The following is a 17827-nucleotide window of genomic DNA, read 5'->3' as shown; positions in this document are numbered from 1 at the left end:
GAAGTGAAACTTGCTTGGGAGTAGTGAGACGAGCACTACTAACACTAACTACCTTAAACATAACTTGCATCAGTCACTACCTGTGTATTGGTAGTGAATTACTGTTTCCACGAGCTCAGCTTGTCTGGTGCTCTGGTATTTAATTAACATGCACTGAGGATTACTTTCTCTTTGCAGCTTTCAACATGAAGTGAGAGGCAGGAACAAAGCCCCAGATGTGTGGTAGGAATACACGTTTATTGTAGTGTAACTGGTTGATGTAGTCAGCAAGGTAGGGGAGTAGACTCATGGTGCAGGGTATAGTTTGGGTCAGTAGGTTCTTGGTACAGGGTTTAACACTGTATGGCTTATTATAGGAGGGAGGAGGCATTATCTATTCCTCTGCAGCAGCATGTCCTTGACCTCTACTTGCCTTCTGCTCCTATTCTCAGACTCCTTACCCCACTGATAGATACCTAGCCATGCCACTTAAGGACCTGGGATGCTGTACCTTTAGTGTATCATACCCGACTAATTTAGAGTATGATTTAGAGACATACCGTAGCTTGTTAACATGGAATGAGTGGAGGAGCAGCTTTATGATTATTTTTTCATTGAGTTTAATGAATTGGTATTCACCTGTCACAGGAATGTAATACCTGGACCTTATTCTTATATATTTACATCTTGTCTTGGATGCCTTCATTAGTTTTTTTTTTATCTTCATGGGTGTTTTCATGACTCAGGTGATAGTTTAACTATGATTTTGCATGATCAGCAGCAAAAGCACCCATGAGAACCGAACCCCACTGATAACCTGTGGCCTTTGAAAGTAGTCCTTGTGAGCACCTATCACTTCTCAGGAAGACGGAGCCTGGCGACACTTGGGTCTGTAAGGTGCTTCCTTTGAGGAAAACCTTTGAGTCCACCTTGTTGAATGTGTGAGGACATAGGGGAGCTGCAGGAAGCTGACAGGCCTACGTGTGGCAGGCCCCTTATGAAGTATATACTGTACCTGCCTACTTACACCTAATATCCACATACATAGATTTATATAATCTTTAGCTTCCTAATAACTCAATGCTAACAATCGGCGGCCATATTGATGAACTCCTTTGAAAGACAAAAGTTGCTCTGAAATGTAGATATGACTTTCAGACTTGTGAGTTTGCTCCTAGAAGTACTTTCAAAGCAGATGATGCAGGTACTTTTTTGTGCCTTACTCTCCAGCTGCCTAATGGTGCATGGAGTGTTACAAGTGAGGCTGCTCTTAAGTGCTGGTGAGTCATGATACAAGCAGTGTAACTCTCTCCTTTATTGTGTCAGTCATTGCCTCTTTTGTACAGATATTACCATTGTTTCTCCTCCTCCTCCTCCTCCCCAGTGCGTGTGTGTGCGTATTGTAGGTTATAATACCTCATAACTCAAAATTTATTTTGTAAGTTTATTAATATTATCTACTAGTGGTATAGTGGGCTACAGGTTTTAGGTCTATATACATTGGTTTAGGATTAATTAACATTAGCATACTGAAGCTGTCGGAGTCGGTGGGGAGGGACGTAAGGAAGGGGACAGTATTCACATTAATCTCTTCTTGTTGTAGGACCTTTGACTAGAGATAGGTTGTCAAGGGCTGATTGGGGGTGTGAGCTGAGTAGCATTCACTGCAGGGTGCTGCGTCTCTACATCAGAAGGGTGAGGAAGGAAGAGTCTGTTCGTAGGTGGAAGGCACTATTGGTGTTAAAGATGTGGTACTTGTAGGCCAGTTCGTAGGGTGCCTTACTCCTGAAGCCCAGGGTGCCGCCATAGGTATTGTTGTCCATGTAGATGGTTGCTGCCGCCTCAGTGTGGTAGCCTTCAGTGGCATAGTTGACACCAATGCCGTACTTGGCGGTGGGCAGGGTGAGGGTGGCGCGTGGCGAGAACTCAGTGAGGGGAATCTCCAGGTCTGCCTCCAAGTACTCAAAGTTTGTGATGGAAGTCTTGACAGTGAGGTTGCCAGTGAACTTGTCGCTGGTGTTGGCGAACTTGGCAGCTGCTCTGAAGGTGATGGGATGGTCCAGTGAGATGATGAGCTGGGTTACGTCTGTCTTCTGGTACTTGATGAGGCCGTTCATGGTTTTGAAGGACTCCAGAGGGGTGGTGACTGTGGCACGGATAGTGATGTCATCTGTAGAGGGAGCCTTGATGTCCAGGCGGCCAGAGATGACATCCTGGGCATTCATGAGAGCCACCTGGAAGCCAAGGTTGGGCAAGGCACCACTCACCTCAGCCGTGGCCTTGACCAGCCCAGTAGGGATGTAGGGAGATGCAGCCTCAGCCAGCAGTGTGCCTTTGTTGGCATTGTAGATGAAGATGAAGGTGTTAGTGACTTCTGCCACGCTGGCCACGGCCTGGAGCTCCACGGTGTCTGACATGTCCAGGGAGCCTTGCAGTGCGGCCTTCTGGATGTTCATGAAGGGCGTCTGGATGCTTAGGGAAAAGCCACCGCTGGTGGCACCCATGTAGGTGTTTGCTTCCAGATGGTGCGTCACGCTACCTACCTCCAGCTCAGCCTTCACCACGGCCTTGGAGCGGCCGCCGCCCATCACCATGCGCAGGGCGTATCTCTGGCCCAGCAGGGGTGTGTCCAGCTCCACGTTCACAATCTGATCAGCAGGCATCTTGCGGGTCTGTCTCCAGGACACTGCAGCAGTGTGCTTGGCCATGGGTGTGGTCACTGTGAGGGCAGTGCGGGGCCATGACAGCTGCAGGTTGACAGAGGTGGAGGGCAGGGCGGGTGTGTCAATCTGTGCAGTGGCCATCACTCCGGCACGTGTGTCCAGGTCCATGGAGAAGGCATAGGTCTGCGTGGCCGTGAGACTCACGCTGAAGGTCACCTGATTGAAGGACATGCCGGGCATGGAGGTGTTGAAGTCCAGCCTGCGCACCCCGCCAATGAAAGAAGAGTCCAGCAAGACTCCACCACGCACACGACCGTCGGCGATGCTGAGGGCTCCTTGCACCTTGTGGCGCTGCTCACCCAGGACGGCGACTACTGCGCCCTCTAGGTCGTCCAGTGTTGAGTACTTGGTGCTGATGGAGAGCTGCCGTTGCACTCCGGAAAGACGCGTGTCCATGTTTACGGTAAAGGTGGAGGCCGCCAGCGTGTACTCGGCAGTGATGTAATCCTCATCAACTCGGACCTCCAGCTTCTTTTGGGTCGGGGAGAGAGACTCGAGCTGCAGGGAGATCTTGTTGCCGATAAGGTGGCCTGGCAGGATGGTGGCGTTGGCCTTTACCTGGCTCTGAGTCACCTCATAGGAAAGGTCAACTTCGTATGTGCCATACATGTTGATGAATTTGAGATCAGCCTCCAGGTTCCTGATGGAGGGCATCTTGAACTTGCCGGCTACCTCGAGGCTGGGGAGGGTGTGGAAAGGTGTCTGCAGTGTGACGGAGCCCTGGAAGCCCTGGACCAGAGAGGAGCCCACAAGGTTGGTCCTCAGGAGGAACTGTTCTCCTGCCACATCCAGCGTCGCCTGGCCCACAATCTTGTCGTTGTTGTGGTCGAGGTCGACACCCGCTGTGATCCTTGGGATGTTAAGGAAGAAGGGCACAAAGACCTCAGCACGCATCACCACCTGCTTGTTGACATTGGAGAATGTGAACATACCACCCATTTTCTCCCAGCCACGGAAGGGAGTCTGCAACACCAGCTTACCCTCCGTGTACCGTGGGCCCTCAGACTGCAGCTGGTAGTTAAAGAGGAAGAGACGACCGAGGATGTCTGCCTCCAGCACGATGCCACGCTTGATGTCGCCATCTTTGAAGCCGCCGCGCAGCCTCAGGTTGAAGTCATCGAAGCCCACCTCAGTGAAGAAGCTGTCACTGGAGATGGAGCGGCGGACGCGAGCGCTGTGTTCTCCAGTGAAGGGGGACATGAGGCGCGCCTTCACGCCGTCAGAGTTGTACTCAAACTCTGCCTCGAGGTGATCGTCGGCGCCAAGCTGCGCCTCAAGCTTCACCTCCAGCTCATCGTTGCTGGGGAACCTGTAGTTCACGTCGTACTGCACGCCGTTGTACCCAAAATTGGGGATGTCCACTGAGCCACTGAAGCCGCTGCGGAAGTTATTCTTGGCCTTGATGGAGAAAGTGAGCTCCTTCTCTTCTCCATAGCCGAGGGTAAAGATGCGCTCGTCGCCGCGGCGGCCCAGGCCAAACACGAGTGCCGGCAGTGGCGTCAGCGAGGACTCCACCCTGCTCTTGATATAATAGCCGTCATCGTACCTCACGAACTCATTGTGCACCTCGAAGACAAAGTCATTGAGCCTGAACTCAAAGGTTCCCTCGCGCTGCTGCGTGTTGAGTTCTGAGTCCAGCTTGAGGTGCAGGTGGCGCAGCCTCAGGAAGGATGTCTCGCTGTTAATCTCCACATAGAGTCGCTCATCACTGCGGAAACCCTTCAGCTCGAACATGACCCTTGTGTCCCCTATGTCAACGGTGAGGCCAGCCAGCTTAATGGGCCTGGAGCCCCTGCCGGCGATGAAAGCCTGCACGTCATAGGCGGCGGCGATGGTGACGGCCTTGCCGCTGGGCGCAGTGAATGAGAGGTTGAACTGAGACTTGTCGGCATCGAGCTGCGCGGTGCCAGTCATGGTGACGTGCACATCATTCCTCACATAGTCCACGGTGGCCTGGCGTCTGCCCCAGCTAGCGTTGATCTTCAAATTGCGCAACACCTCGAATGGTGTCGTGAGCGCGAGTGACAGGTTTCCGCTCTTCTTCTTCTTCCTGGTCACGATGAGTTCCATGTCAGCCTTTTGTGAGCCTCGCTCGTAAGTGAGGACCACCCTTTGTGTCTTGCCTCCCAAACTGTAGTTGATGGTTCCCTTGATGCTCTCAAAGCCTTCGAATGGCGTGGTGATGTTCAGGTCGACTGCTTCTGAGCTCACGTTGAGGACAATGGTGATGTGCTGGTCATTGAAGTCCAGGCCTGCGTTGAGGTTGAACAGCTGAGAGAAGTCTGCTGTGGCGTAGGCGCGTGCATTCTGCAAACTCTCGAAGGTGGAGTCTAGGACCAGCTCAGTCTCGAGGTGATTGGGCGTCCTCTTGCGTGTCCAGCGGGCGTTCACTCTCTTCTCAGGCTCGCCCTCGATGGTTCTCTTGTAGTGGATTTCTGCGAGGGCATCGTTGATGTTCTCCACGTTGTACTTCATGCCGATGGCGACCTCACCAATGAACATGGAATTAATGTCCAGGTTGCCTTCCAGGACGCTGAAGTCATCACTGCGCTTCCACACTGCGTTGAGGTGAGACTCGCGCTCGCCAATCACCGCCTCGGCCTTGATGTACTTGTTGTTGTTGTTGCGGAAGTCGTGGTTGAGCGTCATCTGGAATCTCTGGAACTCAGGGGGCAGGAAGCTCAGCTCCACCTCAATGGAGTTTCGGGAGCGCCGCGGGTTGAGGTCAGAGATGTCAATGTTGATCTTGTGGGTGCGGTTCTTTGTGCCTCTGATAGTGAGCTGGGTGTTGAACACAAACTTGTTGAGCACATCGTAGTTGCCGCTCAACTCTATCTGCTGGTAACTGCTGTGGCTGGAGTTGGCGGTGAAGGAGAAGGTGGCGGACCTGCTGGCAGCATCGCGGTGGAACATGAGCTGGTGGCTGCCCTTGGCCTCGCCGTAAGTGAAGTCACCCTGGCTGGAGAAGGTTCCATCATTGCCAAGGTTCCAGGAGGTGGTGAAGTGGAACTCGTCAGGCTGGAATGAAAGCTTGAAGCCTCCTTCTATATTGCCTCTTTGAATGCCTTGGATAGACCCCTTGAGCTTGGCCATCCTGTAGGAGGACTCGGGACCGACCTTCACATAATAGTCCCTTTGGTTGCCAGAGCGCAGGAACCTCCACTGCAGGAAGAACTTCTCCTCCTCTCCATCGGCAGTGAACACCAGGTCAGACACCAGGGGGCTCATGATGCCCTCCCCCTTGTACTTCCTGCCAGATAGGTCAAATTCAAACATTGCCTGCTGTGGGTCTTGGATGTCCCACCTGCCCGAGAAGTTCTTCCAGGGAGCGGCTTGCCTGTCAGGCGTCGAGATGCTCACCTCGAAGTCTCCGACGCTGGGGTTCCTTAGGTCTATGTTGTAGTTTATGTCCAGGACGTACAGCTTACTGCCTGGCAGGGTCACCTCAATTTTGACATGCTTCGGGGAGGACGTGCGATCGAGCTCGATGTGCACGGTGGAGGTGCGGGGGACGGCTGCGAAGCTGTTGGTGAGAGTGACGTGGATCATGCCCTGCTGGGGCAGGTTTCCGTTGCCTGTCATTTCCAGAGAGAGCTGTTTGGTGGTGGTGTGGCCGCTCTCTGTCACCTCTCTCTTGAGGATGACGTTGAAGGTCTGGAAGCCCTCACGGTGGATGTGGAAGTTGGTGTGGCGCCCCTCCAGGCGACCGTGGATGTCGAGGTGCAGGAAGTCAGTTTCTGGGTTGGCGCGGAGCTCCATAGTGAATATCTCCATGCTGTTGACCTCCATGCGTTGCGTCATCTCGATCTCCTTTCCCATGGTGAGTGCGTAGTTGTAGTGCAGGGACCTCAGGAACTCAAACCGGGAGGTGAAGTCGATGTTTCCACCTTCGGGTTTCAGGTTGACATTGAGTTCGGTGTTCTGGGTCTGGTTGGGCACGAACATCTGCAGTTCCATTCCTAAGCGGCGGCTACTCTTGAATTCCATCTTAAAATTGGACGAGTTGGACTCTATCTTGAGCATCCTTCTCCTTGGACTGAACCGGAGCTGGCCAGTCACATGCTGGTAGTCATCGTAGGGCGTCTTGAGGTCGAGCTCGTAGTGCCTCGTCCTTCTGTTGTCATCGCGCTCGCCTGTGATCTTCAGTTCTACCTTCTTCTCGTTGATCTGGCCGCTGGCGTATGCCTCCACTGTCCTTTGGTCAAGGCGGCCTGCCAGTGCCAGGAACTCCCATCCCTGCAGCTCGCTCTTGATCTCCAGGTTAACTTTGTTCGTCTCCGGGTTCTTCACCATCTGCAGCATGAGGTAGTTGTCATTCCTCTTCCACATACCCTCGTATGTGTCACCCTCCCTCTTGATCTCGAAGGAGACTTCCTCCATCCTGGCGAAGGGTGTCTTGAGCTCAAACTTAACGCAGTTGAAGCTGGCCAAGATGGAACCCTGGGCCTGGTCGTTCATCATCTGGAAGGCGACGGATCTCTTGGCGCGGTTGACGCTGCCGGACATGTTGAGGCGGTTGAGCCCTGTGAAAGGCGTCCTCAGGTCGAAGCTGAGGTCAGAACCAATCAGCTTGCCGTGGATGCTGATTGCCTTCACGTCACCTTCTCTCTCCACCACCACTTCAATGGTCTTGTCATCCTGCGTCATGTCCACTTTAGTTTCGAATTTGACTTGGGTCCAGCCTATGAAGGGCGTGGTCATCTCCACCTTGGCGACGGCCAGGCTCTCCTGCAGGTCCCCGGCCAGCAGCAGGCTGTAGGAACGCTCGCCAGCGGTAAATTGAGCGGTGACAAGCTCAGCCTTGTTGTCGAGGTTCGCCTGGAGCTTGAGTGTTGCGTTGGGCAGAGCGGCGATGGGCGTCTTGGTCTGCATTGCTGCGAGGAAGCCGCGAGGGGCCACGCTGGCCTCGCCCACCAGGAAGTAGTTGTCCTTGTTATGAACCACAGTGACGGAGGCCTGCAGGCTGCCGGGGCTGGCTGCGTGCTTGAGGGCCACGGAACCGAAGCGGAGGGCGGGGAAAGGCGTAGTCACCTCCAGGAGCATGTCCCCGATGACGTAGGAGGCGTTGGTGGAGAAGGCGTAGGAGCCCACCTGCAGCATGCCCCTCACGTTCCTGGTGGCCACGTTGATGGTGGCATCCAGGACAGACTCCTCGTATCCCTGGAGGGGCGTCTGGAACTTGAGGGTGATGCTCTCCTGCGTGTAGCGGCCGTAGGCAGAGAAGGCAAACTCTCGGGTGTTGTGGATAACCTTGACGAGCGCCTTGGCCTCGCTGCTGCTCGTCACAGTCAGCGTGTACTCAGCGCCCAGCGTCTCCCAGCCTGACAGGGGGGTGCGCACCGTCACGCTGCCTCGCTCGGCGCCATACGTTGCCTCCACGCTCACCTGCTTCTGGAAGTCGTCGCACCGCACGAGCGCCTTGGCTGCCAGCTTGTTGGGCTCTGCGTTGTACTTGAGGTCGAGCGCCAGGTTGGTCCAGCCAGACACGGGCGTCACTACGGCCACAGAGAAGCTGCTGGCCGAGGGCTGGAGGTGGCACTGGGTGCGAAGCTCAAACACGTCGTCGTTTCTCTCAAAGTGGATGAAGCCCTGGGCAGTGCCGCGGAGCAGCGTGTAGTCAGCATTGAGCACCACGCGGCTGATGGGCGTGATGGGCGTGGTCAGCCTCACCTCAACACCAGTGCCCCGCAGCTCCACGCTTCCTTGGAAGTTGTAAGTCTGGCGATCCTTCACGAAGTTAGCGACAAGGAGGTGTTGGCCAAGGGCGCTGCTGGTGTAGTCGGCGTCCATCTTTATGACCTGGAAGCCTGGGAAGGGCGTGGCCACGTCCAGTACCACGTGGTTGTCATTTAGCGTGGCCGCCACCGCGAAGTGCTGCCTTTCGCCCTCCTTCGTCACGTTGACCTCTGATTTCTTGATGTCACCTCGCAGGTCGTACGTACCTTCCACTTCCAGGCTGGACAGGCCAGGCAGGGGAGACCTGAGGTTGACAGTAAGGAAGCCAGTCTTGTTCTCCGCTCTGAACGTTACTTCGGCGGAATAAACTACCTCATTCCTGGAGAAAGTTGTCTTGAGGATCTTTTGGGGTTCTGAGAGCCTTGATTCCACCTCCAGCTGGAGACTGGCGGCCTGGGCGAAGGGCGTGGTCACCGCCACCTTCAGCTTGGGGTTGAGGGCGCTGAAGGAGACGTCGGTGTTCACTTCATAGTTGTCGTTGTCGCGCGTGGCACGGATGGCGGCAGAGAAGGAGTCGTGGCGGGCAGCGTAGGTGCCGTCCAGCGCCACCACCTCCCAGCCAGGGATGGGCGTCTTCACCTCGCCCTGGATGGTGTTGGCGCTCAGCATAAGCCTGCCACTGAAGTCCTGGTTCACTCCCTCCTTTTGCACGGTTACGCGCACCTGGTAGGGCGACTCAGCCACTGAGATGGAGGCCTGCACGGCGGCCTGGGTCCACCCAGGGAAGGGAGAGGTTACCCTGGAGGTGAGCTGCTGCGTATTTCCTTCCAGGGAGACCTCCAGGTTCCAATTGAACTCCTGCTCGTTGTACACCACCTTGGCGGCAGCGGTCTTGGTGGCATCGCCCAGGCTCCAGTTGGCGGAGGCGCGCAGCGTGCGCAGCTCAGCGAAGGGCGTGGTGATATTAAGGGTCACCTTGGGGGTAAGCGGGTCGGCCATCTTGACGACGCCCTTGGCGAAGAACTCGGCCGTGCCGTACACTGCCTTGAACTTGATGGTCTTGTTCTCGCCGAGGAAGTTGTAGGAAGCGTCGAAGGCGACGGTCTCGTATCCCTGGTAGGGCGTGGTCACCACCAGCTCCACCTTGCCCTTGGCGGGGCGCAGATGCTGCGTGCCCGTCACCTCAATCTTGCGTTCGTTGCGCAGTACGTGGGCGTTGATCGCGGTGCCAGAGGCGAAGAAGGACGCGCCCAGCACCTCCCAGCCGGCGAAGGGCGTCTTGCCCTCGAACACGAAGGTCTGGTCCTCCATCTTGGCGCGCAGGTCCACCTCCTGGCTGCCGTACTTCACCTTGGCCTGGCCCTGCAGGGCGGCCACGTCATAGGCCACGACCACATTGAAGTCCTGGATGATGTGCACGGGGGACTGGAAGGCGAGGCTGAGATTAGTGTTGGTGGGCTGCAGGAGCCACGTGGCCGCCAGGCTTCCCTCCCTGCCGTCCAGCACCACGGTGCTGGTGAAAGCTGTCTGCTCCAGCGTGGCGGCTGCCTGGTAGGTGGCAGAGTCAATCATCACCTTGCCGTTCACGTTGAAGGGCATCGCCTGCAGCTGGTGCTGCCAGCGTCCCTCAAAGTGGTGCACGGGGGTCCAGGAGGAGCCGTCCATGTACGACTCCCACAGGTCAAGCTCGCACGTGGCGTTGGTTGCGCTGCCGGAGAGGGTCACCTTTGCCTCGTACTTGCCGTGGTAAGTGGCGGCTACGGCCACGCTCACTGCTGGACTGTTGATGACGTAGGACGCCTCAATTTCCAGCGGATGTTGGAGGGAAGGCGTGGTGAGGCCGAGGGAGATGTTGGCGCGGTCGTGGTGGTAGTCGCCTGCTAGACGCACAGTGGTCTCGACCTGGCCTCGGGTGAGCACCAGCACGGCGGTCTTCTCTGGCCGCAGGGTGAGAGTGAGGCTGTAGCCCAGCGGCTGCCAGAAGGGGGTGGTTAAAGTCGCCGCGGAGAACAACTGTCCTTCGTGGCTGTAATTGTTCCTGGTGGACAGAAGGATCTTGCTTCCCGGCTTGTACTCCACTTCGGCGGAGATTCTGGTCTCTCCTGCGGTCTGCTGCTCGGAGTGCAGATCGATCTTAACGTCGCGGAGACACTCCCAGGGCGTGGCCAAGGCCAGGTGGGCGTCCAGCTTGCGTGAGGAGGCGGTGAGCACAGGCGTGAGGCGGCCGTGGAGGGCCAGGCGCTGGTCGGGCCACGCGAGATCAGTCTCGTGCTGGTATTCCTCCCCCACGCGCGCCATCTTGTTCCGCAGCGTGTAGTGTTCGTTGAGGGTGAGCACGCTCTCCCAGTTGAGGGCGTCGGTGGCGGTGAAGGAATGGGTGAGGGTGGCCTGGTGGGCGCCGCGGGCCACGGTTACTTGTGTGTTCTGTGTGTTGCCGTCTGTCCTACTGTCCACCTTCACCTTCATTTCCAGCTCCTCGAAGGACGAGGTGACGTCTCCCTCCAGGCTGAGGAGGCGTGCGGCGGCGTCCAGTGTGCCTGTCACAGAGACAGAGAGCAGCTCCCTGTTGGCGTACACCTTGGCTGAGGTGGTCAGGTTGTTGTTCTCAATCTTGTGCGTGAAGGAGAAGGATCCCTTGGTCTCGGGGCTGCTGATGTAGGCAGACAGGTTGATGTCGTTCTGGGACAGCATGTGTCCCTCGGCGTGCATCTTGAGGGAGCCGAAGCTGTACGTGGACCAGATGCGGGTCACCTCGAACTGAGAGGTGAAGCGGCGGCTGTCGTGGGTGTGGGAGAGCGAGGCTGTGAGCGGCTGTGTGAAGGGCGTCAGGAACCTCAGCTCGCCAGACACGTTGGTGGTGTCGCCCGTCACGGTGTGCTGACCCGTCACGCTGAGCATCATCTTGCGCTGGCCCGCCTTGCCGTCCACCTGCAGGCTGAGCGCCGCGCCGTCCATCGTGTACTTGACGGTGGCCTCCATATCCGGCACCACCTCCAACTGCGTCCTCAGCTTGAGGGCGAGATCCACGTCGTGCTGCCCCGGGGCCAGGCTGAGGCGCCCCGCGCTGGTCAGGTGCACCAGCTCTGTGCTGCCGTAGGAGACCAGCAGCGTGGTGTCCTGGGACGCGTCCTGCAGCGTGTGGGCCAGAACTGCTTTGAAAGGTTGCGTGAAGGGAGAGATGAAGGTGGCTAGGCCGTCCACACCAGAGTCGCTGGGCGCCAGCTGCAGGGAACCGTTCAGTTCATGGTGGTTCCAGACACCCTGCAGGCTAGAGGTTATGGCGGCGCCGGCCATCTCGTGGTCAAAGCTAAGGGAGAGGCGCTCCAGGTCAGCTACAGTGCTGGTGAACATGACCTCAGCGTGCACGGAGCCGCTGGGCTGTAAGCGGCCCTTCACAGAGAGGGTCGCCTGCTGGCTGTTCTTCCACGTGGCGGAGGCGCGGCAGGTAATTTCGTTGTCCTGGAGTGAGGTGGTGATGTCCACGCTTTGCTTCTCCCAGCCCGGGAAGGTGGTGTCCACGGCTGCCGTGAGGGACGGGGCGGCGTCCAGTGAGTAGCGCAGCGTGGCCGCCACGCGCTGGCTGGGGGACCAGTTGGCCTCTACCTCCACGCCCTCTCTCATCAGCCGTCCAGCGGCAGAGAACTGCTTGTCCAGGAATCTGTGGAAGGCCAAACACTTGTTAGTGTGTATGTGTGTGTGTGTGTGTGTGTGTGTGTGTGTGTGTGTGTGTGTGTGTGTGATAGAGTCGTGTTCGTAATGTAATATATGCATATATTCGTATCATCACCACACACACACACACACACACACACACACACACCTGAACTCCGCTGAGATGGCTCCAGGTTGGATTTTTCCTTCGATCTTGAAGGTGTTGTCGGGGTTCAGGGTCTTGTCCCATTCCACGTTAACGAGCAGGGTCTTCTCCTGCCCCTGAGGGTTGATCTGCGGGTACAGGGAGCGGGGTGAGGGCGGGAAGGCTTACACTTTTACTGGTACGAAGTGTGAAGGGATGTGACTGAAGAAGGAGGAGGAGGAGTGTGTGGCAGTCCTTTATGGCAAGAGAGAGAGAGAGAGAGAGAGAGAGAGAGAGAGAGAGAGAGAGAGAGAGAGAGAGAGAGAGAGAGAGAGAGAGAGAGAGAGAGAGAGAGAGAGAGTCATAACAATAAAACATAAAAGAAGGACAGGAGGCGAACACACACACACACACACACACACACACACACACACACACACACACACACACACAGTCCTCACCTTAGCGTTCACAACAACATGCTTCACAACGTTAGCATCAATCAGGAGGGACGAGGGAGTGGCTTCCATTCTCAGACCGAATTCCTTGTCGCCAATCTGAGTCTGTAAGTTGATTTTCCCTTGCTGGCGGTCGCCGTACATCTCGGAGGTCAAAGTCACTGTGGTCATCGGGATGGCGGCAGAAACCTCGGCGTTGACATTGAAGGTGCCAGGCTGAGAGTTGTCCTTCATGGAGGCACTGGCGTCAATCAGGGTCATTTTTCCAGTCATTGGCGTGTCAGTCTTGGCTTGTACCTGTATGGGAGGAAACGAGGCCTTGTCAGTTTTTTTTATTTCACAGCATCCACAAGAACGCAAGTGTTGGTGCAAGAAACCATTAGGCCTACACGTACATGAGAGAAGGAAAGGGAGAGAAGAAAACGGATAGATTATAGAGAAAGATGACAAGAGGTAGGAAGCTAAGAAGGAGTCATGGAAGGATGAGGAAAGAGGAAGAATAGGGTGAGTGAGGGAGTAAGTGAAAGAAAGATAATACGAGGAAGAAAACAAAAGGAGATATCATGGCAGGAAGGGGGAAGAGGAAGAAGAGTGAGTGAGCAAGTGAGTGACTTACCAGGCCAGTGTAATGACCGGGGTTGGCTTTTCTCAAGTCAGCATTGGCGATGAACTTCGTGTTAGTAGAGTCCAGATCAATGACTGCAGTGAGGGAGGTCCCTGGGTCACGCTGGAGGTCGATGAGGAGTGTCTGGACTAGCGGCTCAAATCTAATGACTTGTTCAACCTTAGACTTGAACAGAATAGCGTTTGGCGCCAAGGTCAACTCGCTCTCGGACTTCGTGTTGAATCCGAGATGCTCACTACTTGAAGCTATTGTGCCCTTGATGTTCCTGACGCCGTTCTCGTACGTGTGTGACCAGGTCTCTTCTGCCAGGAAGTCAATGGGGCCGTACCTCATGACGAACTTGGTGTTCATGTCACTTGGGGAAATAGTGCCATCATATTCCAGGGAGATTTGCCGGTCGTCCACGTTCATCCTGACGGAGTAGGTTGTGGCGTCGCCCTCCTGGTGCTTCTCGAAGGTAGCTGGTGAGAGGAGACGCGGAGGTGAGAGGAGAGTAGGAAGGAAGGAAGACACACAAACAAACACACACACACATACACACACACACATACATGCACACACGTTAGTTAGGTTAGGTGGCAGCAACATCCAGTGTTCCCAGGCGTTCACCCATCCAAGTACTAATCAGATCCAGCGTTGCTCAACTTCGCTGATCGGATAAGTGTATCTAGTGCGATACCTGTACCAAACACACACACACACACACATACACACACACACACACACACACACACACACACACACACACACACACACACACACACACACACACACACACACACACACACACACACACACACACACACATACACTCACCCTTCAAGGAGATGGGTTCCCTCATTAAGGGGTGGTAGAAGGAGGCCTGGAGGGAGTACTTGTTCTGCTGCGTGTCGGCGATGACCAGCGCCTTGGTGTTGAATAGATCCTCGCCGTTCATGGACAGCTCCAGGGAGGGCTCCACCTGCAGGACCTCCCCGTAGGCAGTGAGCAGGGCGCCCTTCACCAGCAACCTATTTTCACCCACTTGGACCTCTGTCTTGACGGACTTCCTGTCGTGCTGCCACACGTACTCGCCGTGCATCTCCGCCTTGATGAAGAAGGAGTCCATCCTGGCGAGCAACTTGTTGTCGTGCGCCTCGAGGGAGAGCGCCACGCGGCGGGAGTTCTGCGCTCCTGGGGAGTCGAACAGCAAGGAGATCTCGTTGGTAGTCTTGGTATAACGGAGGGTGTAGCCGGTCTGGGTGTCAGTCTTCTTGAGGTAGGCCTTGAGGGTGGTGGGCAGGCTGAAGCAAGACGAGGAGGGAATGGCGACCTCCTTGCACAGCTGCATGCCCATTATGTCCAAGCCGCACGTGGTGATCACGGGCTCTTCCTTCTGCATCTCCTCGTCCTTGTCGTCGCGCACGTAGAAGTACTTGGTCTCCATGTCGATGAACTCGGTGCGCTCCTTGGGGGTGTCGAAGGCCACGTCCACCAGCGTGCCGCCGCTGACGCGCACCTTGCCTTCCAGAGAGGTGGAGGTGTGCATGGTGGAGGATACCTTCACGCCCGCGCGTGTCACGTGGGCGTCCACTACCATCACGCCGTCCACGTGCACGGCCGCCGAGGGACGGAGGTGTCCTTGGATGTCAACGTTGGTGAGGCTTTGGATGCTGAAGGAGCCGTCCATCCTGAGAGCCACCGTGGCCGTGCTCTGGGCGCCCAGGGTGAGCGGCAGGCCTGTCACGGTGGGCACGGAGTAGTGGGTGTCCAGCAGCTGGTAGGACTTGGTGTAATCCACCTTGCCGCCGCGCGCCAGCTCCATCAGGAGGGCGAAGGGGCTGGTCGTGGTTTCGTCGCTGCTGCCCAGGCCGCGGAAGTGGCGGTAGTGCACGTCGTTACCGAAGAGGCGGAGGTAGTAGGAGCCGCGGGGTTCGTCGGTGGCCTCCTCCAGGAACTGTTCCAACGTGGTGGCTTCGGTTTCACGCTTCTGTTGGCGCAGACCCCTGAGGGCGGCGGCGACGGTTTCCTCGGGGAAGTGGCCGTCGGGGCCGAAGAGGCGCTCCAGGTAGGACTCGAAGCCCTCGATGCGGCCGCCCACCTCGAACAAGTTGACGGACTCGCCGAACAAGTCCATGGTGAGGTTGAGCATTCCGGAGCGTGGCAGGAACGACTTGCTGGAGAAGATCACGTTGCTCTCCACGGAGGCGCCCACGTTCAGTTCGTTCATGAAGAAAGAAGACTCGTAGTTGCGTGAGAACCTGAGCGCCTGAGTGTTGAACTTGTTGGCGAGCAGCTCCTCCCCCAGTAGGACGCGCGCCCACTCCTTGCCGGGCGCGGCAGACTCCTGCAGGTTGGTGAGGTGCGTCCACACGAAGGATCCCACCTGGTTGACGCCCTCGGAGGTAAGACGGTCCTTGACGGCGGCCACCACAGCGGGGGTCGGGCAGGTCATGACGGACAGGTAGGCTGCGATGCGTACCTCTGAGTCCTGCTCCTCGTCCTGGTAGGCGGCCAGCAGGTTAGCGCGGTCGTATTCGCAGGGCGTGTGCCTCCAGGCCTCGATGGCCGCCACGCGCACCTCCATGTCGTTGTTCTCGGTGTAGCATCGCTCCAGCACCTGCTTAGCGTTCACCCAGCGGCCGGCGTTGCCCAGGGCCCTCAGAGCTACCAGGATCTTGACCTTTTGTTGTTCATTGAGGGCGCGGCAGCCTGAGCCCAGCTGGGCCTCCACGCGGCGCATCACCTGCTGCACGCCGGAGTCCTCGCCACAGCGACTGTTGATCTTGCAGAAGGTGTTGACGAGCGCTGAGGTGCCCAGCATGGCGCTCTGGCTCGGGTCGCGCTCCAGCATGGGCTGTGGGCGGAGGGAAAGGGTTAGTGCGTGGGGCGAGGCGTGCCGGAGCGTGCCGATCTGCGGGACACGCGCTCGTCAGCCAAACAACATTCAGTACTTACAGCAATGGCGGTGAACAACATTCAGTACTTACAGCAATGGCGGTGAACATGTCTGAGGTCGGGTTCTTGAGGAAGGTGAGGGAGGTGAACCAGGCGTCGGCCTCCTCCTGGCTCAGGTCGCCGTTGGTGTACATGTCCCTGACGACGGCGGCGGCAGCGGCGGTGCCCACCAGCGGCATGGCGTCCACTAGGAACTTGCGGGAGTGCGTATTCGTGGTGTCGGCGTACACCTTGGACAGCACCGGGTAATCGAGGCCGCGCAGGGCGATGACCAGCCTGGAGAAGAGCGCCGGGGCTTCGGGCCGGACTTCCTGGCTGGAGACTTCATCGAGGTGAGTGAGGAGAGCGGTGACAGCCTCGGCCTGGCTGTGGGGCGAGGCGCCGGTGAGGGTCTCGAACACTGGGGTCCTCCTGGTGAACTGCTGCTCTGTGGAGGTCGGCACAGGGCCGTCGCGGCTCACCAGCCTGAGGCGGGAGGTGGCCGTGGTGGAGGCGCCACCAGTCTGTCCGGAGAAGGGGCGGAAGGTGTGGGTCTCCTCACAGGAGGACTCGGTTAGGATGCCGCCCTCCACAATCTGGCGGCAGCCGCTGGTGCTGTCCAGCAGGGGCCAGCTCTGTACGGGCGAGTCTGTGTTGTAGGAGGAGGAGGCGGAGGCGAGGTAGGAGGTGAAGTCAGGTCGCTTGGTGCACGAGGAGAGGTCCTTCTGCTTGGTGACGGTGAGCAGGTCGCCCTCCAGCTTGTTGTCGTAGTGCGTCAGACACACGCCCTGCACGTCTGTCTCCTGCACCTCCTGTGGGCGGGGCGGAACCCTCATTACACTCTCTTCACCACCACCACCACTAACAACAGCAACAATAACAGCAACAACAACAAGAACCACTACAAGCATTACAACACAGTACCTCTGAGCCGGGCCGCGTGAGGGAAGTCTGGAAGGCTGACAGCACGCCTCGCTTCAGGTTGAGCACCCAAATGTCCTCGGTGGGCGCGGCGCACAACTCCTCCACGCGCCCGTCTTGGAACGAGAAGCGCAGGCTGGTGCGGGTGAGCGCAGCCGCCATCTCCTCGGCGCGGGTCGACCCTTGCAGGCTGACATCGGTCAGCTGCGGCGAGACAAAGGGTGCTAAGTGAATACAGGGGCGGGAAAGGGCGTCAAGTGGGCATAGAGGGCGAGAAAAGATACAGAATGAACACAGAGGCGCTAGAAGGAGTGCTAGAAAAATTGGACGTAGAATATGAAAGGTGCAAAGTGAACAGAGGCGCGAGAAAGGGTGCTAAGTGAACACAGGTGCGGGAAAGGACGTCAAGTGGATGCAGAGAGGCATTGATGCACAGTTAAAGAAAGATGCGGGAGGAAAACACGACAAAAATGCAGGATGAACATTGATAAAAAAAAAGAAAAACAAATAAATAAATAAATAAAAAGAAAATAAATAAATAAAAAAAAATGATTGAAAACTGAGACACTGAAAATCTTTAAACACGCACACTGAAGAAAAACCTTGAAACTAATACTCGCACTCCCCGGAGAGAGAAAAAAAAAAAAAAAAAAGGCGACGGGGGGGGGGGAAGGGATGTGGGAAGAAGAAAGGATTATTTATTTAAGGGTTAAGAATTAAGGGAGATGCAGAC

At 56.7% G+C, this 17827-nt stretch overlaps 1 protein-coding gene across 2 annotated transcripts in view; it reads right to left on the bottom strand.

Annotated features, from left to right (window-relative positions):
* Positions 1-1409: 1409 nt before the first annotated feature.
* The window catches only part of LOC135092333 (uncharacterized), a 21780-nt gene continuing 5362 nt past the window's right edge, over positions 1410-17827 (bottom strand). Inside the window, exons 4-10 of one of the 2 annotated variants that reach the window (XM_063990785.1) lie at positions 17098-17298; positions 16227-16985; positions 14074-16093; positions 13249-13718; positions 12636-12929; positions 12199-12323; positions 1410-12036 (exon numbers count right to left, since the gene is read on the bottom strand). In XM_063990785.1, coding sequence (XP_063846855.1) covers positions 1662-12036; positions 12199-12323; positions 12636-12929; positions 13249-13718; positions 14074-16093; positions 16227-16985; positions 17098-17298 — 14244 coding nt within the window. In that variant the 3' untranslated portion in view covers positions 1410-1661. The other variant, XM_063990786.1, reaches the window with a different exon arrangement.

This window comes from Scylla paramamosain, chromosome 39 (assembly GCF_035594125.1).
Source record: "Scylla paramamosain isolate STU-SP2022 chromosome 39, ASM3559412v1, whole genome shotgun sequence".
In the NCBI taxonomy this organism is placed as follows: domain Eukaryota; kingdom Metazoa; phylum Arthropoda; class Malacostraca; order Decapoda; family Portunidae; genus Scylla; species Scylla paramamosain.
Note: the sequence above shows the minus strand (reverse complement) of the source record. Positions and strands in the feature narration are given on the sequence as shown.